The sequence below is a fragment of the Microtus oregoni genome, unplaced genomic scaffold, assembly GCF_018167655.1.
Source record: "Microtus oregoni isolate MIOR12 unplaced genomic scaffold, Mior012 000073F_ref0000255, whole genome shotgun sequence".
In the NCBI taxonomy this organism is placed as follows: domain Eukaryota; kingdom Metazoa; phylum Chordata; class Mammalia; order Rodentia; family Cricetidae; genus Microtus; species Microtus oregoni.
Window position 1 is genome coordinate 5,040,485 of NW_024543986.1, and position 25,636 is coordinate 5,066,120.

At 43.5% G+C, this 25,636-nt stretch overlaps 2 protein-coding genes across 2 annotated transcripts; both read left to right on the plus strand.

Annotated features, from left to right (window-relative positions):
• Window positions 1-6,289: 6,289 nt before the first annotated feature.
• LOC121441099 (DDB1- and CUL4-associated factor 12-like protein 1) lies at window positions 6,290-7,786 on the plus strand (the record flags this gene model as incomplete). Its single annotated transcript, XM_041642229.1, has 1 exon — window positions 6,290-7,786. A coding segment is annotated over one exon (1,497 nt), but the record flags the coding sequence as incomplete, so codon positions are not given.
• A 10,006-nt stretch (window positions 7,787-17,792) lies between these two features.
• On the plus strand, window positions 17,793-19,289 carry LOC121441106 (DDB1- and CUL4-associated factor 12-like protein 1; the record flags this gene model as incomplete). The annotated part of the gene is made up of 1 exon (XM_041642235.1): window positions 17,793-19,289. A coding segment is annotated over one exon (1,497 nt), but the record flags the coding sequence as incomplete, so codon positions are not given.
• Between the last annotated feature and the right edge of the window lie 6,347 nt (window positions 19,290-25,636).

Below are 25,636 nucleotides of genomic sequence, written 5' to 3' on the forward strand. Positions count from 1 at the left end.
TGTCTCTGTCTCTTGCCCACCTGCCACGTGTATCCATACCTGGGAACAGCCACTGCTTGAGGACCAGCAACCTCTGCCTGGGACTGGCTGATCTCAGGATCCTCTGCCTAACACCACATGGCCTGATACCACCGCGTTGGGACCTACAGCATTTCTGCTGCCTACCTGCCTACTGCAACCGGGGATCCTGTAATATTTTTAATTTTTCCATTACACTTATATTATGAATAAACACAAAAGTTTGTAGGTAGACAAACAATCAGAAGATGGATGACATGAATCTAGAAATCAGCGATTTAGAAGAAAAGGAAATAGTAGGAGAGCAAAGGGCAGCATTCTGCCTTATGCTCCGGGAACACGCGAACACTCACCGAGCACACACTGGGCACAGTGGGGCTGGCCTGTCCCAGCTCACTCAGGTTTCCCAGACAAGGAAAAACATGCAGGAAATCTCCTGCTCGGCAGGCTTCTGTAATGCCTCCCATATCCACCAATTCCGGTCCACATAAGCCGTCCCATGATGCATCAGTTTGTAGTCCAGTGATGAGCCCACACCCTCTCAGATCTTCTGCAATTTAGTAAACTTCAGCTTTTGGGACTTGGGCTCTCAAAATAGGTAACCCTGCTTTGCTTATCTCTCCATTATCTCTTTAACAAACAAAACTAGTTAGTTCCTTGGGCCTGTTCTTTATTTGTTTCCCTGGAGATACCTTTGCTAAGCATTTTTTTTGTTTGTTTTGAAACCAGGTCTCATTTTGTGGTCGTGGCTCACTGACTTTGAATTAACTCAATAAATACCTGCCTGCCCCTGCCTTCTGAGTACCAGGATTAAAGGCATGGGCCACAACACTGAGACAGGATTTTCTAGGCACAGCTTACTCAGCTCAATTGGTACAATGTTAACTCAACCACAGATAGTTTAAGCAAACGGTCTTGGTTATGTTCTGAGTCTCTTTATTCACACACATTTAAAATTGATTAATTGGTCAAAGAATCCTTTTCCTTTCAACCAACCGTTAACCCAAAAGAAACAAAAAAAGCAAATATCAAAAAAAAAAGGAAAAAAACCCTCATATCTTGACAGTCTTACAAAGAAAGACAGTGTGCCAGGTCTGGTGCAGACTACAGGCTGCAGACCCTGGGTCTACGTGGGTGAACTGACAAGATTTGTGGCCCAGATGCCACTCACATAAAGCAGAGACAGGCAGGACCAGAAGTTCAAGTCTGATTCCAAGGAGGCAGGCAGGTCAGAGCTGTGAAGTCTTAGGTTTTCTCATACTTGATCCAGTTAATACTGATAAGGTCTGTGGGTAACAAGAGCAGGGGAAAAACGACCGTGTCCCAAGGAAAGGAGCAGAGGAGGCTGGCAGTGCAGGAATTGACATCCAAGGAAGGGTCCCCATCAAGGCAAGTGTGCTTGGAGGGTCTCCGCCCGTTTCAGGCACTCAGCTGCCTTCTTCTTCACACCATCCGGACAGGCAGTGGACAGGTTACTTCAAAGAGCAGAAGGTCCAGTCCCTTCAAAATCCCTGGCCAGAATGTGCCTCCCCCTGCCCTAGTATTTCCCAATATATAGGTGTATTAAAAAGAGAAAGAAAATTCTGTCCAAGGTCTCTGTGAGAAAAGGAGGCTCCTGAGCCTTCTTTGTTTCCTTAAAATACATTGTAGATGTGTGAGGTCAGTGTGGAGGTCAGTGGTCAACCTCAGATGTAGTATCCCCCTTCCATCATGACTGTTCTCTGCTACACATGCCTGGCTCACCAGTCCTGTTTCTGTCTCTGCCCGACATTGCCATAGGAACACTTGGTCCCTGAGCATGCTGCAGCATACCTCTGTGTGGGTTCTGGGCACTCTAATTCAGTCCCTCATGCTGACACGACAAGCACTTTACACACCGAGCTATCTTCCCTTCTGTCCCCGTCTTCCTTACTGCCATACTCACTGAGACACCCTGGAAAAGGATGGGCACCCTATCTTGTTAGTCTTGAGCGCAGCGCCATAGGCACCGGCCATCCCTTTCTGCAGCGCTTGAGTGATGAGCTCTGTGGCCTAGATCAGATAAGCTGGGGCAGGTTCTCCATCTTCAGCCTCTCTCTTCTCCTGTCCTCCTGGCTCCCAGGATTCCTGGTTCAGCCATTTGGACTCTACCTCCATGGCTGCTAGCTCACTGGTTTGGGTGGGGCTGGTGCCTGTACTTTCTTTAATAAAGCAGGAGGATTCAAGCCAGACTGGCCTTCTTTCCCCGGGTCCAGCCCAAGCTTAGTTTGTTCATTAGTTTACCAAACTGCCCCCACTGGAGAGGACCAGAACCTGGAAATACAAAATTCACTTGCATAGGGAAATCTGTGTTGTGCTGTTTGCTTGATTCGGCTGAGGAACTTTTTGGAAAGGCTTGGTTTATCATTTCCGTTGCATACACAAGCAAGCACAGGCATTGTTGTGTTGTTGGTGCACAAGTTTTGGGAAGGTTTTTTTTTTCACCCTACATGGATTCTGTGATGGAACTCAAGTTGCCAGGCTCACGAGACAAGTGCTTTCAACTCTTGAGCCATCTTACTGACACATGGCCTTGAACTTCTGGTCATTCTGACTCTGTCTGTCTAGTGCGAGCATACAGCCATGTGCAACTTCAACTTTTCTTTGTCTGTTTGTTTTATTATAGATGGGATCTCACTATGTGGGCCTGGCTATTCTGTAATATGCTATGTAGACTAGGCTGATCTTGAATTCACATATCTGCCTGCCTTTAACTCCCTGAATGCTGGGATCAGAAATGTGTGCCACCATAGCCAGCTTTTCCATTGTCAAAAGGTATTACATGGTGCTGGAGTGTTTGCTCAAAATTTAAGAGCACAGGCTGCTCTTCCAGATGTCCTGAGTTTAATTCCCAAAAAATATGTTTGCTCCCAACCACCTATAATGGAATCTGATCTCTTCTGGAATAAAGTCAATAGATCATTCACAAACATAAAATACATAAATAAATGTAAAAGAGAAATGTTTAAAAAATTAAAAAAGAGAATATCTGTGAAATAGTATAACAACATGAAATCCATCGCTTTGCATGATGAATATATGCTAACAATTATAATGTAAACTGTCACATGAACAAAACATCATTGGAACCTTTATTTCAAGCATATTTCAAAATCTATCTAAATAAGGAACCTCAAAATATAACAACTTCTTTGTAGAAGTGCAAATTGCCAAGTATAATGAAAATGTTCAAAGAAGTAGAAAATTCACTAACTATAGTTTTATTTAAAATGCCAGAAGCTACAACTGTAAAGCCATACCAATATGAATCCCTAAAACATGAGCCAGAATGGGAAAAATTTATGGAAAGAAAAAGAGCTATGAGAAACTAAGGAATGCAGAGAATTGGAGAAATATTCTGCTCAAGTAAATATCACGCCAATTGGCTTCGAATACCAAGCAGTCACCCCTGAAACATAAGAAACACTATGCAGACAGATAAAGTTGTAAAGTTGTACTTCTGTATTCAGAAAAATCACACACACACACACACACACACACACACACACACACCTACTTCAGAAGCAACAATTAATGGAAAAAAGAGACCATAAGATTGAAAGCAACGAAGAAGGGATATATGGGAAAGTTTGAAGAAAAGAAAAGGGGGAGAGAGAGAGTATAATTACATTATAATATGAAAATAAAAGAGAAGTTATACCTGCAGTTTTTGACTGGGATTAAATATGCATGATTTAAGAAACTCAAACATAATAGGCTGTTTCTAATTAAATCTTTGAAACTTTGTGAAATATCTTTGAGTTGTGACTGCCTTTCAACTCATAAACTGAAACACCGTTTTAAAATAAAGATAAATGAACAGAAAACCAAATCCTTAAATGGCTACATCACCAAGTATTATGCAATTTTAATGGCACTAAAATATTTAAAATAAATCAGTATTCTTTCAGGGTAAGTGTATTATGTGTACTATAAATTTAAAGTCATATTTTAGAATGTTATTTTATAAATTTATTACATTTAATATTCTTAATAAGATTGTTCCAAGTCACTTGCACCAAAATATCTAGAGAGCCATGTAAGGTGGGGTGCCAACTTGTGAAGTTACTCCTGTCATCTTGATGAACATTAAAATCCAGGAGTTACTCATATACACCACTTGAACCTGTTCACATAGCTTACTTATTTCTGAAATGTTTGTTCATCGCATAGGTAACAATGGAACAAACGGAGTCTCTGTGTTTCCTCCATGAGGCACTATCTATAGTTTCTCACTGAACAGAGCAACCTATTTCACCTTTTCCTTTGCCATAAAAAGGATAACGTAGAAAAGGGTCAGAACTCTGAGACTGGAGCATGTTAGGGAGTACAAAGATGAGACAGATTAACTGAGATGGTGGGAAAGAACAACACATGGCTTGTACATGGAATTTACCCTTGAAGCGAAAGTGCAAAAAGTAGTAGAAATAAAATTAGCAAACTGTTTTGGGGCATTTGGGAGTGGGAACACTATAAAATAGTTCTTTTTTTCTATTCTTAAATGTCTTATTTATTTATTTATTTATTTATTTTTCAGGTTTTCTAATTTATTTTCCATTCAAAAAAATTACACTTCCTCAACGTGCCTGTTCGAATGGGAGCTCACCAAATCCAGTTGGACCGGGACTGAAGGAGCATGCGATCAAACCAGACTCTCTGAATTTGTCTGACAATGGGTGCTGACTGAGCAGCCATTGATAAAGGCACTGGGACTAGTTTCTACTGCATGTACTGACTATCTGGGACCCTAGTCTATTTGGACAAAATAGTTCTTAAACTGCATGATTAATCAGAAAAGTGAATTCATGGCTCCCATTCTCAATAAACTACATTTTGTGGAGGTGAAAAAAGATATTTAGAGTCCGTATTATGCAAGAGCGTCTATGGAATGCATCCCTAATTAATTAAAGTCACACTTGACTAAACTACCAAGTATATGTCGGTCATGGGATGTGAGATCTTGAAGCAAAAAGAAATAAAATAAAATAAACGATATAAAATTTTCCTCTCTGACTCCTGAGCTTCTATGAGCTAGAAGACCATAGTTCTTTCCACTGTGTTCACATGCTCATTTTCCTCTGGAATATTCTCTGTCTCCGCATGTCCTTAAAATCATGACCATCCTTCGTTTTCCTAACTCAGAGATTCAGTGTTCTCTAAGGCCATGGACCTCTTAAACTAATGATGGGAACTTGTATCCCCAGGTCCTCACTTGCAGTTTTCTACCCCCACTTCCTTAGTTCTCATAGCTAAAAGAGATGATGGTATCTCCAAAATACCCAACTTCACTTCTTCCTAGCCAATTCGCACAATCCACTTGACGTTAAAGACTGTGGTCAGTCATCAAGGCCTGGGCATCATCATAGGCTGGCAGGATGTGAGGCGCAATGTTCTGTCATTTGACACAGTCTGCTCCGATGATTGTGTTGCAGAAGGACAGAACATTTGAGGAGGGGGAAAGTGATTCGTGGAAAATAAATTACCAACAGCAGAAGGGCTGTTAAAAGGAACAGGGACTGCTAGTTTCAAACACTTTTATTTTCTGTCAAGTTCAATATAAGACCTTAGTAAAGACTCCTATGAGCACACTTTTGTGTTCTTCCACAGACAGGAAAGATCACGGCTCTGTCTATCCCATGATTGACGACATATTGGGTTTCAGATTATATTGCAGTAGAGATTTAAAGGATTTTGGCTGCCGAAGAGAAGGTGACTGAGTTTGACTTGTTGGATCCGGAAGGTGCTGGACTACTGGCCCTAGAGTGATGTCTCCCTGTTCCTCCAAGCTCCTTTCTAGCTTTTGTATCGCTTTCCTATCTTCTTGGCTTTACTACTCTACTACCTACCATCCCCTTGTGGCTGGGAACGAGCAACTCCCTATTGCCATGATCTCCCAACCCTTCAACACCTCCCATCACTTCTGCCATTGATAGTCAGCCCATACCGCCCGCCAGCTCTTCCAACACCACCCTCAGAACCTGCCCCTCCTGGCCTGCTGTCCTTATCCTCCAGAGACTTGTTGCTCAAGACCCAGAAGTCCACAAGCTGAGCTGGCTGGAATCTGCTGCTCCCTCTAGCTCCTGCGGCACCGCACCCTCGGCTCTAGCAGCTCAGTCTTGGCTCTTTCCGCCAGACCACGCAATGCCTGCTGGGTCACGCAGCTTTCGCCTCCATTGCTGCCCAGGAGCTCTGGACTCCAGAGGCTCTCTGAGGCTCGGTTGCCTAGCCTCAGGCTCCCAGCGATTCGCTGTTTCAGGCCAACACCGCGACACTGCCTTCTCCAGCGGCACAGGAGATGCCAAAGCCCGCAGAAGGACCCTCCAACCGCTTGCCAACCACCATGGCCCCTCAGCAAATAGGTAGCAGTACGCTGAAAGCCTCCAAGGAGGGCGCGGGGAGCTCTTCGTCTCCAGTCCCCTCCGTGGTGGCGATGGCTGCAGCCGAAGCAGGCCAAGCCGAGGGGTCGCTGCTGCTGGTCAAGACGCCACAGCGGCCCATGGCTCGCCATTCCTTGGTGCACTACCTGAAGGGCCGGGCCCTGGGCTACGAGGGCCACCCGAGGCTGGCGGGCTTCGAGGGCGACCTGAGCAGCTACAGGGCCCTCAGGCTGCCGGAGCTGCTGAGGGAGCGCCAGCTGGCACTTGGCCCCCTCAACAAAGTGTTCGCATCGCAGTGGCTAAATGCCAGGCAGGTGGTGTGTGGCACCAAGTGCAACACGCTTTTTGTGGTCGACGTCAAGACCGACCATATCAGGTGCATTCCTCTGATTAGTGACAGGGGGCCCGACCAATTCCGTGGCTCGCCGTCCTGTGGCATTTATGCTGTGGAGCTGAATCCCTCCAAGACCCTCATGGCCACTGGAGGGGAAAACCCCAACAGCCTGGCCGTCTACCAGTTGCCCAAGCTGGACCCCATGTGCCTAGGAGATTGCCAAGGCCACAGGGACTGGATCTTTGCCATAGCTTGGATGAGTGACACTGTGGCTGTGAGTGGTTCCCGCGATGGCACCTTGGCACTCTGGCTGGTGGATCCGAACATGTTCAATAGCAGCATTGCTGGGCACGAGGATGCGGGCCTTCCAGTATATGCTCACATCCGTCCTACAGACATAGAGGCCATCCCTAAAGTCACTACCAATCCTGGTAACCGCAAAGTTCGAGCCCTTGCTTACAGCAACCAAAACCAGGAGCTGGGAGCAGTGTCTCTGGATGGCTACTTCCACCTGTGGAAAGCCAGGAGCTCCCTGTACAGGCTGATGTCCCTAAAGCTGCCCTACTCCAGGGAGAACATGTGTCTCACCTACTGTGATGAGTTGTGCCTCTATGCTGTCGGATCCCAGTGTCATGTTTCATTCCTGGATACTCGCCAAAGCCAGCAGAACATCCGGCCATTCTGCTCCCGAGAAGGAGGCATTGGTGTGCATTCCTTGAGTGTCCACCAGCATATTGTCACCGTGGGAACAGGTCACGGTTCTCTGCTCTTCTATGACATCCGTGCCCAGAAGTTCCTCGAGCAAAGATCTGTAGCCAGTCCAGACATGTTTCCTGTGCCCTCTGGAAGGAAGCTCAAGCTCACCTGTGGCAGCGGCTGGATCAACCAGAATGATTTCTTAGAGAATTACGCTGCTGGTGTAGATTTCCCCAACGCACTCTACACTCACTGCTACAACTGGCCAGAGATGAAGCTCTTCGTGGGTGGGGGCCCACTGGCCTCAGGCCTCCATGGCAACTATGCAGGCCTCTGGAGCTAAGGTTAGCTGAACTCACAGTATGCATTTATCTTTCTGGTCAATCTAACTGAACGCTGCCGTTTTCGTTTTCCACATGCTGTTTTAACTCTGTTTCTCTCTCTTTTTTTCTTTCAGGCAGAGCGGGCCCTGATTAACCGGTGTATTTCGTAGCAGAAAGAGAGGAGAAGACAGATGGAGCTGACAGAAGTCGCTTTGAGAAATTTTCTGCACCTCTCCACCATTCTTTGAACTGTTCATACAAATACTTTCCACTAATTATTAGCTGTGCCGTCTCTGAGTGAGTGATCCATATAGTCTCTATGTGGAAGAAAACCCCTGTTATAATGTTAGACGCTTGTATGTGTTGTGTTATTTTACTATTAGCTGGTTTAAAGACACTGCTTTTAATTTTCATCACGTGTGTGTGATATATGAACAAGATTTTCTCATAAACAGAGTTTAGACATTTCTTCTGGAGCGCTAACCATAGTTTTATTGCATTGTTCCCATTATAACATGCATTCCATGTTGCAGATTGCGTTCTTTTGGAAATATGTCACTCGTGAACTGTGATCATGGTGTATATAGTTCGTATGTTGTTGGTGAAAAACACACTTTTCTGAAAAGTTTATTATGTCATAGAATCTTGTGTATCAGAATCTCAGTTGATGAGGAAGGTTTAGGTATTCAAGTGGTCAAGTATTCTGCTAATTTGAACTTTCAAAATTAATCCAAAAATCGGTATTTTTCTTTCAAGCCTTATCTTAGTTTTATGCTCTGTCTTCTTACTAATCAAAGAATGTACTTGTTTTCACTTCTTGCCTTAGTACTGTCAAGACTTGTGGATATATTTGAATGTTTGTGGTTGGAGTAACTTACACAGAGTTTCAGTGCCATCATTCGATGCAGGGATATTAAGTATAAGTGTAGAATGTATAGGCGAGAGGGCAGAAAACACACTGCTCTAAGGTATAGACTGGATATTTTTGCTGTTGCTATTTTTCCTCACAAATGTTATATTTGAGCATGTATAAACTTTCAAAAATCTGCCTATAATTTAAGTTAAAAGAAAAAAAATGCAAAGAAAGAAAATGAGCCCATCTAGCTCACTGTGAAAGAAACGCCCCTCTTTATAAGCTCCAAATTAATTAGATTTCATTTTGTGAACTTCAAACTTTCTTACTTAAAAGTGGAATATGTGCGTTACCAAAGCCTCTCATTCTGTGCCTCTAAAGGTAATACTATGTGATTGTGACAATGCTGTATGATTTTCCAATAGAGGAGCTGGGGATTAAAAAAGATAGGTCTGAGTGAAGAACTTTGCCATTCACATTAACAGAGGTAGTGGGATGCTCTACAGGTGCATTGGACTTGTTCTTAGGTGAGAATACTGAGAATGATAAAGCAGCCAGGCCTTCCTCAAAACTGGCCAGGATAGGTTAGCCCAGGATTGGTATTGAGCCACGTTTCCTTTTCCCTAAACATCTGACATGTATTTTGGATTGGTGTTGACAAACTACATGCTGTTCAGTACCAAACCTAAATTGCTGAAAAGAATTACTTGTGAGTTAGATATACAAAATAGTCAAATTTTTGTTTATAGAGATTATGCAGGTTCATTCCGCAAATTATAGTTTTGCTACACATCTGTGTAGTTCTTTTGCTTGCATGTATGGTTCCAACTCTCTTATAAGTGATTTGAGAGCAGAGATTGTAAACTGCCATCTTTTATTTCTTTATTTGTGTACCAAGGCCAAACAAAGGCAATCAGTTATTATTTACTGATTTTTTTTTGCCAATGGAAACCTGCACTTCAAATTGTAATAAATATTTGCTGTTGCATAGTAAAGAACCTTGCTGGGTGATTCCCTCTCCTGTTTTTCTTTAAAATTTCCCTAATACATTTTCAGGGCATGTTGTAGAACTTCATCCATTCATAAATAAAGTAATATGTGATACTTAGAAGATGAACAAAATTTTACTTTTCATTTATAACTGGACATTAATCCTTTAAAATAAAAATATTGAGATTTGAAGATTTCTTTAAAACGATTGGTTTGTTTTACCAGAAATGTATTTGAAAATTTTAGAATATAGGTTTTTAATTTAGAAATAATTTATATAGGTAATTAACTTGAAAAAAAATTTTCAAACTATAAGCTGCCTATTGTCTTATAAGTAGTAGGGTATTGGGGTGTTCAAGAGAAATAAGTTTGGAAATACAGAAAAGGAATCCTTCCACACTGGATGAGATTTAAAATAAACAATAGAAGGTAAAGATTTAATCTGAATTCTTCTCTGACTTGATTCCTTTTTTTCGTGTAGGGGGGGTTGTTTATTAGGGGAAATGGAATGGTAAAAGGGTGAAAGGTCTGAGTGACCAATTCTGGGGACAGGGGTAGCAGAGGAGAAGAGAGAGTCAGAGGCAGGAGGGGAAAGAGAGAGAGAAAGAGAGAGAGAGAGAGAGAGAGAGAGAGAGAGAAAGTGAATGTGAACTGAAGATGCTCTATGTGCCTGTAGCTGAGGACATGTCCTGTCAAGATGCTGAGAGCAGGCCAGTACAGATGCATGAATACTAACAGCCTAGCCTGGGACTAGCTCCTAGGCAATCCTTAACCTCAATGTCGGTCTCTACCTCCAGAGTCCATCTTCACTGGGCCAAAGTACCTTTCCTCTGAAAGATCTCAAACTGAAGATCAAACTGAAGATCTCCTGACATGAACAGAATTACTGGAATCAACAGCCTAGCTGATCAGGTCAATGTAGGCTTGTCTTCCTACAGATTTCTCAACCCACAGGATCTTCTGAAGCCTGGCAGGCCCTGCGCTAAATAGCAAAAGGCAAATTCAACCTTCTGCAACCACGGAGGACACTGAGGTTGCTCTGGGTGCCAGCCAAGTAAATTCTTTGCCATTTTCTAATCAGTAATTCAAGTAAAGTGTTATCCTTCTCAAAGATCTCTGATGCAGTTTCATTGCTGAGAGGTTTTGTCAGTTTAAAAAAATACAACCCCATCAAACAAATTTCAGCTCAAATTTCTCTCACATGATGCTTTGTATAATCGTGAAAATACTTTTCATTGTGCAAAAATACCTGTCACAGTCATTTAGACATAAATATGCTACTGTTTATGCAATGTATATGTCTAAAACTAGTTCCAGGGAGCCGAATGGAAGGGTCCACCTTAAACAGGTTAAATATACCCCCCTCAATTCCCTGATCCTAATTTATTTTTCTTAATTTAACTTTGTCCTCTGTTCTGCCAATACCTTAACCAGGTGTAAGAGATACCAGACATTTCCATGCCACAAACACCAGACAGGTGCAAAGAGACCAGCTATGCCAGGACGTGGCCAGCACTCAGCCTTCTCAGATTCCCCTGCCCCAAAGATGAAAACCACAAATAAGCAGTCTTGAGAATCTGCTGCCCCAATTTCTTTAACCTTTGGTGCTAATCTCCTGCATTTTGTTATAAAAAAGAGATGGGAATATAATGTTCTGTCTCTTTAAGAGACAAGCCACACTGATTCCCTTCCTTCTTGCAGCCTCTGCCCCATTCTCTCTTCCTGTCCTCTCTCTCGGAGAGGCTGCCAACTTTCTCCCCCTCTCGCTCTCCCTCTTTTACACTCGTTCGTTTCTCTCTCCCCCCCTCTTTCTCTCTCTCTCTCCCCCCTTTCTCCTCTTTTCCTTCCCCTTCATAATCCCCTGAATAAATATTCAACCTCACTTGGTATGACGTACCTATCCATGTCTCTGTCTCTTGCCCACCTGCCACGTGTATCCATACCTGGGGACAGCCACTGCTTGAGGACCAGCAACCTCTGCCTGGGACTGGCTGATCTCAGGATCCTCTGCCTAACACCACATGGCCTGATACCACCGCGTTGGGACCTACAGCATTTCTGCTGCCTACCTGCCTACTGCAACCGGGGATCCTGTAATATTTTTAATTTTTCCATTACACTTATATTATGAATAAACACAAAAGTTTGTAGGTAGACAAACAATCAGAAGATAGATGACATGAATCTAGAAATCAGCTATTTAGAAGAAAAGGAAATAGTAGGAGAGGAAAGGGCAGCATTCTGCCTTATGCTCCGGGAACACGCGAACACTCACCGAGCACACACTGGGCACAGTGTGGCTGGCCTGTCCCAGCTCACTCAGGTTTCCCAGACAAGGAAAAACATGCAGGAAATCTCCTGCTCGGCAGGCTTCTGTAATGCCTCCCATATCCACCAATTCCGGTCCACGTAAGCCGTCCCATGATGCATCAGTTTGTAGTCCAGTGATGAGCCCACACCCTCTCAGATCTTCTGCAATTTAGTAAACTTCAGCTTTTGGGACTTGGGCTCTCAAAATAGGTAACCCTGCTTTGCTTATCTCTCCATTATCTCTTTAACAAACAAAACTAGTTAGTTCCTTGGGCCTGTTCTTTATTTGTTTCCCTGGAGATACTTTTGCTAAGCATTTTTTTTGTTTGTTTTGAAACCAGGTCTCATTTTGTGGTCGTGGCTCACTGACTTTGAATTAACTCAATAAATACCTGCCTGCCCCTGCCTTCTGAGTACCAGGATTAAAGGCATGGGCCACAACACTGAGACAGGATTTTCTAGGCACAGCTTACTCAGCTCAATTGGTACAATGTTAACTCAACCACAGATAATTTAAGCAAACGGTCTTGGTTATGTTCTGAGTCTCTTTATTCACACACATTTAAAATTGATTAATTGGTCAAAGAATCCTTTTCCTTTCAACCAACCGTTAACCCAAAAAAAAAAAAAAAAGAAAATATCAAAAAAAAAGGAAAAAAACCCTCATATCTTGACAGTCTTACAAAGAAAGACAGTGTGCCAGGTTTGGTGTAGACTACAGGCTGCAGACCCTGGGTCTACGTAGGTGAACTGACAGATTTGTGGCCCAGATGCCACTCACATAAAGCAGAGACAGGCAGGACCAGAAGTTCAAGTCTGATTCCAAGGAGGCAGGCAGGTCAGAGCTGTGAAGTCTTAGGTTTTCTCATACTTGATCCAGTTAATACTGATAAGGTCTGTGGGTAACAAGAGCAGGGGAAAAACGACCGTGTCCCAAGGAAAGGAGCAGAGGAGGCTGGCAGTGCAGGAATTGACATCCAAAGAAGGGTCCCCATCAAGGCAAGTGTGCTTGGAGGGTCTCCGCCCGTTTCAGGCACTCAGCTGCCTTCTTCTTCACACCATCCTGACAGGCAGTGGACAGGTTACTTCAAAGAGCAGAAGGTCCAGTCCCTTCAAAATCCCTGGCCAGAATGTGCCTCCCCCTGCCCTAGTATTTCCCAATTTATAGGTGTATTAAAAAGAGAAAGAAAATTCTGTCCAAGGTCTCTGTGAGAAAAGGAGGCTCCTGAGCCTTCTTTGTTTCCTTAAAATACATTGTAGATGTGTGAGGTCAGTGTGGAGGTCAGTGGTCAACCTCAGATGTAGTATCCCCCTTCCATCATGACTGTTCTCTGCTACACATGCCTGGCTCACCAGTCCTGTTTCTGTCTCTGCCCAACATTGCCATAGGAACACTTGGTCCCTGAGCATGCTGCAGCATACCTCTGTGTGGGTTCTGGGCACTCTAATTCAGTCCCTCATGCTGACATGACAAGCACTTTACACACCAAGCTATCTTCCCTTCTGTCCCCGTCTTCTTTACTGCCATACTCACTGAGACACCCTGGAAAAGGATGGGCACCCTTTCTTGTTAGTCTTGAGCGCAGCGCCATAGGCACCGGCCATCCCTTTCTGCAGCGCTTGAGTGATGAGCTCTGTGGCCTAGATCAGATAAGCTGGGGCAGGTTCTCCATCTTCAGCCTCTCTCTTCTCCTGTCCTCCTGGCTCCCAGGATTCCTGGTTCAGCCATTTGGACTCTACCTCCATGGCTGCTAGCTCACTGGTTTGGGTGGGACTGGTGCCTGTGCTTTCTTTAATAAAGCAGGAGGATTCAAGCCAGACTGGCCTTCTTTCCCCGGGTCCAGCCCAAGCTTAGTTTGTTCATTAGTTTACCAAACTGCCCCCACTGGAGAGGACCAGAACCTGGAAATACAAAATTCACTTGCATAGGGAAATCAGTGTTGTGCTGTTTGCTTGATTCGGCTGAGGAACTTTTTGGAAAGGCTTGGTTTATCATTTCCGTTGCATACACAAGCAAGCACAGGCATTGTTGTGTTGTTGGTGCACAAGTTTTGGGAAGGTTTTTTTTTTCACCCTACATGGATTCTGTGATGGAACTCAAGTTGCCAGGCTCACGAGACAAGTGCTTTCAACTCTTGAGCCATCTTACTGACACATGGCCTTGAACTTCTGGTCATTCTGACTCTGTCTGTCTAGTGCGAGGATACAGCCATGTGCAACTTCAACTTTTCTTTGTCTGTTTGTTTTATTAAAGATGGGATCTCACTATGTGGGCCTGGCTATTCTGTAATATGCTATGTAGACTAGGCTGATCTTGAATTCACATATCTGCCTGCCTTTAACTCCCTGAATGCTGGGATCAGAAATGTGTGCCACCATAGCCAGCTTTTCCATTGTCAAAAGGTATTACATGGTGCTGGAGTGTTTGCTCAAAATTTAAGAGCACAGGCTGCTCTTCCAGATGTCCTGAGTTTAATTCCCAAAAAATATGTTTGCTCCCAACCACCTATAATGGAATCTGATCTCTTCTGGAATAAAGTCAATAGATCATTCACAAACATAAAATACATAAATAAATGTAAAAGAGAAATGTTTAAAAAATTAAAAAAGAGAATATCTGTGAAATAGTATAACAACATGAAATCCATCGCTTTGCATGATGAATATATGCTAACAATTATAATGTAAACTGTCACATGAACAAAACATCATTGGAACCTTTATTTCAAGCATATTTCAAAATCTATCTAAATAAGGAACCTCAAAATATAACAACTTCTTTGTAGAAGTGCAAATTGCCAAGTATAATGAAAATGTTCAAAGAAGTAGAAAATTCACTAACTATAGTTTTATTTAAAATTCCAGAAGCTACAACTGTAAAGCCATACCAATATGAATCCCTAAAACATGAGCCAGAATGGGAAAAATTTATGGAAAGAAAAAGAGCTATGAGAAACTAAGGAATGCAGAGAATTGGAGAAATATTCTGCTCAAGTAAATATCACGCCAATTGGCTTCTAATACCAAGCAGTCACCCCTGAAACATAAGAAACACTATGCAGACAGATAAAGTTGTAAAGTTGTACTTCTGCATTCAGAAAAATCACACACACACACACACACACACACACACCTACTTCAGAAGCAACAATTAATGGAAAAAAAGAGACCATAAGATTGAAAGCAACGAAGAAGGGATATATGGGAAAGTTTGAAGAAAAGAAAAGGGGGAGAGAGAGAGTATAATTACATTATAATATGAAAATAAAAGAGAAGTTATACCTGCAGTTTTTGACTGGGATAAATATGCATGATTTAAGAAACTCAAACATAATAGGCTGTTTCTAATTAAATCTTTGAAACTTTGTGAAATATCTTTGAGTTGTGACTGCCTTTCAACTCATAAACTGAAACACCGTTTTAAAATAAAGATAAATGAACAGAAAACCAAATCCTTAAATGGCTACATCACCAAGTATTATGCAATTTTAATGGCACTAAAATATTTAAAATAAATCAGTATTCTTTCAGGGTAAGTGTATTATGTGTACTATAAATTTAAAGTCATATTTTAGAATGTTATTTTATAAATTTATTACATTTAATATTCTTAATAAGATTGTTCCAAGTCACTTGCACCAAAATATCTAGAGAGCCATGTAAGGTGGGGTGCCAACTTGTGAAGTTACTCCTGTCATCTTGATGAACATTAAAATCCAGGAGTTACTCATATACACCACTTGAACCTGTTCACATAGCTTACTTATTTCTGAAATGTTTGTTCATCGCATAGGTAACAATGGAACAAACGGAGTCTCTGTGTTTCCTCCATGAGGCACTATCTATAGTTTCTCACTGAACAGAGCAACCTATTTCACCTTTTCCTTTGCCATAAAAAGGATAACGTAGAAAAGGGTCAGAACTCTGAGACTGGAGCATGTTAGGGAGTACAAAGATGAGACAGATTAACTGAGATGGTGGGAAAGAACAACACATGGCTTGTACATGGAATTTACCCTTGAAGCGAAAGTGCAAAAAGTAGTAGAAATAAAATTAGCAAACTGTTTTGGGGCATTTGGGAGTGGGAACACTATAAAATAGTTCTTTTTTTCTATTCTTAAATGTCTTATTTATTTATTTATTTATTTATTTTTCAGGTTTTCTAATTTATTTTCCATTCAAAAAAATTACACTTCCTCAACGTGCCTGTTCGAATGGGAGCTCACCAAATCCAGTTGGACCGGGACTGAAGGAGCATGCGATCAAACCAGACTCTCTGAATTTGTCTGACAATGGGTGCTGACTGAGCAGCCATTGATAAAGGCACTGGGACTAGTTTCTACTGCATGTACTGGCTATCTGGGACCCTAGTCTATTTGGACAAAATAGTTCTTAAACTGCATGATTAATCAGAAAAGTGAATTCATGGCTCCCATTCTCAATAAACTACATTTTGTGGAGGTGAAAAAAGATATTTAGAGTCCGTATTATGCAAGAGCGTCTATGGAATGCATCCCTAATTAATTAAAGTCACACTTGACTAAACTACCAAGTATATGTCGGTCATGGGATGTGAGATCTTGAAGCAAAAAGAAATAAAATAAAATAAACGATATAAAATTTTCCTCTCTGACTCCTGAGCTTCTATGAGCTAGAAGACCATAGTTCTTTCCACTGTGTTCACATGCTCATTTTCCTCTGGAATATTCTCTGTCTCCGCATGTCCTTAAAATCATGACCATCCTTCGTTTTCCTAACTCAGAGATTCAGTGTTCTCTAAGGCCATGGACCTCTTAAACTAATGATGGGAACTTGTATCCCCAGGTCCTCACTTGCAGTTTTCTACCCCCACTTCCTTAGTTCTCATAGCTAAAAGAGATGATGGTATCTCCAAAATACCCAACTTCACTTCTTCCTAGCCAATTCGCACAATCCACTTGACGTTAAAGACTGTGGTCAGTCATCAAGGCCTGGGCATCATCATAGGCTGGCAGGATGTGAGGCGCAATGTTCTGTCATTTGACACAGTCTGCTCCGATGATTGTGTTGCAGAAGGACAGAACATTTGAGGAGGGGGAAAGTGATTCGTGGAAAATAAATTACCAACAGCAGAAGGGCTGTTAAAAGGAACAGGGACTGCTAGTTTCAAACACTTTTATTTTCTGTCAAGTTCAATATAAGACCTTAGTAAAGACTCCTATGAGCACACTTTTGTGTTCTTCCACAGACAGGAAAGATCACGGCTCTGTCTATCCCATGATTGACGACATATTGGGTTTCAGATTATATTGCAGTAGAGATTTAAAGGATTTTGGCTGCCGAAGAGAAGGTGACTGAGTTTGACTTGTTGGATCCGGAAGGTGCTGGACTACTGGCCCTAGAGTGATGTCTCCCTGTTCCTCCAAGCTCCTTTCTAGCTTTTGTATCGCTTTCCTATCTTCTTGGCTTTACTACTCTACTACCTACCATCCCCTTGTGGCTGGGAACGAGCAACTCCCTATTGCCATGATCTCCCAACCCTTCAACACCTCCCATCACTTCTGCCATTGATAGTCAGCCCATACCGCCCGCCAGCTCTTCCAACACCACCCTCAGAACCTGCCCCTCCTGGCCTGCTGTCCTTATCCTCCAGAGACTTGTTGCTCAAGACCCAGAAGTCCACAAGCTGAGCTGGCTGGAATCTGCTGCTCCCTCTAGCTCCTGCGGCACCGCACCCTCGGCTCTAGCAGCTCAGTCTTGGCTCTTTCCGCCAGACCGCGCAATGCCTGCTGGGTCACGCAGCTTTCGCCTCCATTGCTGCCCAGGAGCTCTGGACTCCAGAGGCTCTCTGAGGCTCGGTTGCCTAGCCTCAGGCTCCCAGCGATTCGCTGTTTCAGGCCAACACCGCGACACTGCCTTCTCCAGCGGCACAGGAGATGCCAAAGCCCGCAGCAGGACCCTCCAACCGCTTGCCAACCACCATGGCCCCTCAGCAAATAGGTAGCAGTACGCTGAAAGCCTCCAAGGAGGGCGCGGGGAGCTCTTCGTCTCCAGTCCCCTCCGTGGTGGCGATGGCTGCAGCCGAAGCAGGCCAAGCCGAGGGGTCGCTGCTGCTGGTCAAGAGGCCACAGCGGCCCATGGCTCGCCATTCCTTGGTGCACTACCTGAAGGGCCGGGCCCTGGGCTACGAGGGCCACCCGAGGCTGGCGGGCTTCGAGGGCGACCTGAGCAGCTACAGGGCCCTCAGGCTGCCGGAGCTGCTGAGGGAGCGCCAGCTGGCACTTGGCCCCCTCAACAAAGTGTTCGCATCGCAGTGGCTAAATGCCAGGCAGGTGGTGTGTGGCACCAAGTGCAACACGCTTTTTGTGGTCGACGTCAAGACCGACCATATCAGGTGCATTCCTCTGATTAGTGACAGGGGGCCCGACCAATTCCGTGGCTCGCCGTCCTGTGGCATTCATGCTGTGGAGCTGAATCCCTCCAAGACCCTCATGGCCACTGGAGGGGAAAACCCCAACAGCCTGGCCGTCTACCAGTTGCCCAAGCTGGACCCCATGTGCCTAGGAGATTGCCAAGGCCACAGGGACTGGATCTTTGCCATAGCTTGGATGAGTGACACTGTGGCTGTGAGTGGTTCCCGCGATGGCACCTTGGCACTCTGGCTGGTGGATCCGAACATGTTCAATAGCAGCATTGCTGGGCACGAGGATGCGGGCCTTCCAGTATATGCTCACATCCGTCCTACAGACATAGAGGCCATCCCTAAAGTCACTACCAATCCTGGTAACCGCAAAGTTCGAGCCCTTGCTTACAGCAACCAAAACCAGGAGCTGGGAGCAGTGTCTCTGGATGGCTACTTCCACCTGTGGAAAGCCAGGAGCTCCCTGTACAGGCTGATGTCCCTAAAGCTGCCCTACTCCAGGGAGAACATGTGTCTCACCTACTGTGATGAGTTGTGCCTCTATGCTGTCGGATCCCAGTGTCATGTTTCATTCCTGGATACTCGCCAAAGCCAGCAGAACATCCGGCCATTCTGCTCCCGAGAAGGAGGCATTGGTGTGCATTCCTTGAGTGTCCACCAGCATATTGTCACCGTGGGAACAGGTCACGGTTCTCTGCTCTTCTATGACATCCGTGCCCAGAAGTTCCTCGAGCAAAGATCTGTAGCCAGTCCAGACATGTTTCCTGTGCCCTCTGGAAGGAAGCTCAAGCTCACCTGTGGCAGCGGCTGGATCAACCAGAATGATTTCTTAGAGAATTACGCTGCTGGTGTAGATTTCCCCAACGCACTCTACACTCACTGCTACAACTGGCCAGAGATGAAGCTCTTCGTGGGTGGGGGCCCACTGGCCTCAGGCCTCCATGGCAACTATGCAGGCCTCTGGAGCTAAGGTTAGCTGAACTCACAGTATGCATTTATCTTTCTGGTCAATCTAACTGAACGCTGCCGTTTTCGTTTTCCACATGCTGTTTTAACTCTGTTTCTCTCTCTTTTTTTCTTTCAGGCAGAGCGGGCCCTGATTAACCGGTGTATTTCGTAGCAGAAAGAGAGGAGAAGACAGATGGAGCTGACAGAAGTCGCTTTGAGAAATTTTCTGCACCTCTCCACCATTCTTTGAACTGTTCATACAAATACTTTCCACTAATTATTAGCTGTGCCGTCTCTGAGTGAGTGATCCATATAGTCTCTATGTGGAAGAAAACCCCTGTTATAATGTTAGACGCTTGTATGTGTTGTGTTATTTTACTATTAGCTGGTTTAAAGACACTGCTTTTAATTTTCATCACGTGTGTGTGATATATGAACAAGATTTTCTCATAAACAGAGTTTAGACATTTCTTCTGGAGCGCTAACCATAGTTTTATTGCATTGTTCCCATTATAACATGCATTCCATGTTGCAGATTGCGTTCTTTTGGAAATATGTCACTCGTGAACTGTGATCATGGTGTATATAGTTCGTATGTTGTTGGTGAAAAACACACTTTTCTGAAAAGTTTATTATGTCATAGAATCTTGTGTATCAGAATCTCAGTTGATGAGGAAGGTTTAGGTATTCAAGTGGTCAAGTATTCTGCTAATTTGAACTTTCAAAATTAATCCAAAAATCGGTATTTTTCTTTCAAGCCTTATCTTAGTTTTATGCTCTGTCTTCTTACTAATCAAAGAATGTACTTGTTTTCACTTCTTGCCTTAGTACTGTCAAGACTTGTGGATATATTTGAATGTTTGTGGTTGGAGTAACTTACACAGAGTTTCAGTGCCATCATTCGATGCAGGGATATTAAGTATAAGTGTAGAATGTATAGGCGAGAGGGCAGAAAACACACTGCTCTAAGGTATAGACTGGATATTTTTGCTGTTGCTATTTTTCCTCACAAATGTTATATTTGAGCATGTATAAACTTTCAAAAATCTGCCTATAATTTAAGTTAAAAGAAAAAAAATGCAAAGAAAGAAAATGAGCCCATCTAGCTCACTGTGAAAGAAACGCCCCTCTTTATAAGCTCCAAATTAATTAGATTTCATTTTGTGAACTTCAAACTTTCTTACTTAAAAGTGGAATATGTGTGTTACCAAAGCCTCTCATTCTGTGCCTCTAAAGGTAATACTATGTGATTGTGACAATGCTGTATGATTTTCCAATAGAGGAGCTGGGGATTAAAAAAGATAGGTCTGAGTGAAGAACTTTGCCATTCACATTAACAGAGGTAGTGGGATGCTCTACAGGTGCATTGGACTTGTTCTTAGGTGAGAATACTGAGAATGATAAAGCAGCCAGGCCTTCCTCAAAACTGGCCAGGATAGGTTAGCCCAGGATTGGTATTGAGCCACGTTTCCTTTTCCCTAAACATCTGACATGTATTTTGGATTGGTGTTGACAAACTACATGCTGTTCAGTACCAAACCTAAATTGCTGAAAAGAATTACTTGTGAGTTAGATATACAAAATAGTCAAATTTTTGTTTATAGAGATTATGCAGGTTCATTCCGCAAATTATAGTTTTGCTACACATCTGTGTAGTTCTTTTGCTTGCATGTATGGTTCCAACTCTCTTATAAGTGATTTGAGAGCAGAGATTGTAAACTGCCATCTTTTATTTCTTTATTTGTGTACCAAGGCCAAACAAAGGCAATCAGTTATTATTTACTGATTTTTTTTTGCCAATGGAAACCTGCACTTCAAATTGTAATAAATATTTGCTGTTGCATAGTAAAGAACCTTGCTGGGTGATTCCCTCTCCTGTTTTTCTTTAAAATTTCCCTAATACATTTTCAGGGCATGTTGTAGAACTTCATCCATTCATAAATAAAGTAATATGTGATACTTAGAAGATGAACAAAATTTTACTTTTCATTTATAACTGGACATTAATCCTTTAAAATAAAAATATTGAGATTTGAAGATTTCTTTAAAACGATTGGTTTGTTTTACCAGAAATGTATTTGAAAATTTTAGAATATAGGTTTTTAATTTAGAAATAATTTATATAGGTAATTAACTTGAAAAAAAATTTTCAAACTATAAGCTGCCTATTGTCTTATAAGTAGTAGGGTATTGGGGTGTTCAAGAGAAATAAGTTTGGAAATACAGAAAAGGAATCCTTCCACACTGGATGAGATTTAAAATAAACAATAGAAGGTAAAGATTTAATCTGAATTCTTCTCTGACTTGATTCCTTTTTTTCGTGTAGGGGGGGTTGTTTATTAGGGGAAATGGAATGGTAAAAGGGTGAAAGGTCTGAGTGACCAATTCTGGGGACAGGGGTAGCAGAGGAGAAGAGAGAGTCAGAGGCAGGAGGGGAAAGAGAGAGAGAAAGAGAGAGAGAGAGAGAGAGAGAGAGAGAAAGTGAATGTGAACTGAAGATGCTCTATGTGCCTGTAGCTGAGGACATGTCCTGTCAAGATGCTGAGAGCAGGCCAGTACAGATGCATGAATACTAACAGCCTAGCCTGGGACTAGCTCCTAGGCAATCCTTAACCTCAATGTCGGTCTCTACCTCCAGAGTCCATCTTCACTGGGCCAAAGTACCTTTCATCTGAAAGATCTCAAACTGAAGATCAAACTAAAGATCTCCTGACATGAACAGAATTACTGGAATCAACAGCCTAGCTGATCAGGTCAATGTAGGCTTGTCTTCCTACAGATTTCTCAACCCACAGGATCTTCTGAAGCCTGGCAGGCCCTGCGCTAAATAGCAAAAGGCAAATTCAACCTTCTGCAACCACGGAGGACACTGAGGTTGCTCTGGGTGCCAGCCAAGTAAATTCTTTGCCATTTTCTAATCAGTAATTCAAGTAAAGTGTTATCCTTCTCAAAGATCTCTGATGCAGTTTCATTGCTGAGAGGTTTTGTCAGTTTAAAAAAATACAACCCCATCAAACAAATTTCAGCTCAAATTTCTCTCACATGATGCTTTGTATAATCGTGAAAATACTTTTCATTGTGCAAAAATACCTGTCACAGTCATTTAGACATAAATATGCTACTGTTTATGCAATGTATATGTCTAAAACTAGTTCCAGGGAGCCGAATGGAAGGGTCCACCTTAAACAGGTTAAATATACCCCCCTCAATTCCCTGATCCTAATTTATTTTTCTTAATTTAACTTTGTCCTCTGTTCTGCCAATACCTTAACCAGGTGTAAGAGATACCAGACATTTCCATGCCACAAACACCAGACAGGTGCAAAGAGACCAGCTATGCCAGGACGTGGCCAGCACTCAGCCTTCTCAGATTCCCCTGCCCCAAAGATGAAAACCACAAATAAGCAGTCTTGAGAATCTGCTGCCCCAATTTCTTTAACCTTTGGTGCTAATCTCCTGCATTTTGTTATAAAAAAGAGATGGGAATATAATGTTCTGTCTCTTTAAGAGACAAGCCACACTGATTCCCTTCCTTCTTGCAGCCTCTGCCCCATTCTCTCTTCCTGTCCTCTCTCTCGGAGAGGCTGCCAACTTTCTCCCCCTCTCGCTCTCCCTCTTTTACACTCGTTCGTTTCTCTCTCCCCCCCTCTTTCTCTCTCTCTCTCCCCCCTTTCTCCTCTTTTCCTTCCCCTTCATAATCCCCTGAATAAATATTCAACCTCACTTGGTATGACGTACCTATCCATGTCTCTGTCTCTTGCCCACCTGCCACGTGTATCCATACCTGGGGACAGCCACTGCTTGAGGACCAGCAACCTCTGCCTGGGACTGGCTGATCTCAGGATCCTCTGCCTAACACCACATGGCCTGATACCACCGCGTTGGGACCTACAGCATTTCTGCTGCCTACTTGCCTACTGCAACCGGGGATCCTGTAATATTTTTAATTTTTCCATTACACTTATATTATGAATAAACACAAAAGTTTGTAGGTAGACAAACAATCAGAAGATGGATGACATGAATCTAGAAATCAGCTATTTAGAAGAAAAGGAAATAGTAGGAGAGCAAAGGGCAGCATTCTGCCTTATGCTCCGGGAACACGCGAACACTCACCGAGCACACACTGGGCACAGTGTGGCTGGCCTGTCCCAGCTCACTCAGGTTTCCCAGACAAGGAAAAACATGCAGGAAATCTCCTGCTCGGCAGGCTTCTGTAATGCCTCCCATATCCACCAATTCCGGTCCACGTAAGCCGTCCCATGATGCATCAGTTTGTAGTCCAGTGATGAGCCCACACCCTCTCAGATCTTCTGCAATTTAGTAAACTTCAGCTTTTGGGACTTGGGCTCTCAAAATAGGTAACCCTGCTTTGCTTATCTCTCCATTATCTCTTTAACAAACAAAACTAGTTAGTTCCTTGGGCCTGTTCTTTATTTGTTTCCCTGGAGATACTTTTGCTAAGCATTTTTTTTGTTTGTTTTGAAACCAGGTCTCATTTTGTGGTCGTGGCTCACTGACTTTGAATTAACTCAATAAATACCTGCCTGCCCCTGCCTTCTGAGTACCAGGATTAAAGGCATGGGCCACAACACTGAGACAGGATTTTCTAGGCACAGCTTACTCAGCTCAATTGGTACAATGTTAACTCAACCACAGATAATTTAAGCAAACGGTCTTGGTTATGTTCTGAGTCTCTTTATTCACACACATTTAAAATTGATTAATTGGTCAAAGAATCCTTTTCCTTTCACCAACCGTTAACCCAAAAAAAAAAAAAAGAAAATATCAAAAAAAAAGGAAAAAAACCCTCATATCTTGACAGTCTTACAAAGAAAGACAGTGTGCCAGGTTTGGTGTAGACTACAGGCTGCAGACCCTGGGTCTACGTAGGTGAACTGACAGATTTGTGGCCCAGATGCCACTCACATAAAGCAGAGACAGGCAGGACCAGAAGTTCAAGTCTGATTCCAAGGAGGCAGGCAGGTCAGAGCTGTGAAGTCTTAGGTTTTCTCATACTTGATCCAGTTAATACTGATAAGGTCTGTGGGTAACAAGAGCAGGGGAAAAACGACCGTGTCCCAAGGAAAGGAGCAGAGGAGGCTGGCAGTGCAGGAATTGACATCCAAAGAAGGGTCCCCATCAAGGCAAGTGTGCTCGGAGGGTCTCCGCCCGTTTCAGGCACTCAGCTGCCTTCTTCTTCACACCATCCGGACAGGCAGTGGACAGGTTACTTCAAAGAGCAGAAGGTCCAGTCCCTTCAAAATCCCTGGCCAGAATGTGCCTCCCCCTGCCCTAGTATTTCCCAATTTATAGGTGTATTAAAAAGAGAAAGAAAATTCTGTCCAAGGTCTCTGTGAGAAAAGGAGGCTCCTGAGCCTTCTTTGTTTCCTTAAAATACATTGTAGATGTGTGAGGTCAGTGTGGAGGTCAGTGGTCAACCTCAGATGTAGTATCCCCCTTCCATCATGACTGTTCTCTGCTACACATGCCTGGCTCACCAGTCCTGTTTCTGTCTCTGCCCGACATTGCCATAGGAACACTTGGTCCCTGAGCATGCTGCAGCATACCTCTGTGTGGGTTCTGGGCACTCTAATTCAGTCCCTCATGCTGACACGACAAGCACTTTACACACCGAGCTATCTTCCCTTCTGTCCCCGTCTTCCTTACTGCCATACTCACTGAGACACCCTGGAAAAGGATGGGCACCCTATCTTGTTAGTCTTGAGCGCAGCGCCATAGGCACCGGCCATCCCTTTCTGCAGCGCTTGAGTGATGAGCTCTGTGGCCTAGATCAGATAAGCTGGGGCAGGTTCTCCATCTTCAGCCTCTCTCTTCTCCTGTCCTCCTGGCTCCCAGGATTCCTGGTTCAGCCATTTGGACTCTACCTCCATGGCTGCTAGCTCACTGGTTTGGGTGGGGCTGGTGCCTGTACTTTCTTTAATAAAGCAGGAGGATTCAAGCCAGACTGGCCTTCTTTCCCCGGGTCCAGCCCAAGCTTAGTTTGTTCATTAGTTTACCAAACTGCCCCCACTGGAGAGGACCAGAACCTGGAAATACAAAATTCACTTGCATAGGGAAATCAGTGTTGTGCTGTTTGCTTGATTCGGCTGAGGAACTTTTTGGAAAGGCTTGGTTTATCATTTCCGTTGCATACACAAGCAAGCACAGGCATTGTTGTGTTGTTGGTGCACAAGTTTTGGGAAGGTTTTTTTTTTCACCCTACATGGATTCTGTGATGGAACTCAAGTTGCCAGGCTCACGAGACAAGTGCTTTCAACTCTTGAGCCATCTTACTGACACATGGCCTTGAACTTCTGGTCATTCTGACTCTGTCTGTCTAGTGCGAGGATACAGCCATGTGCAACT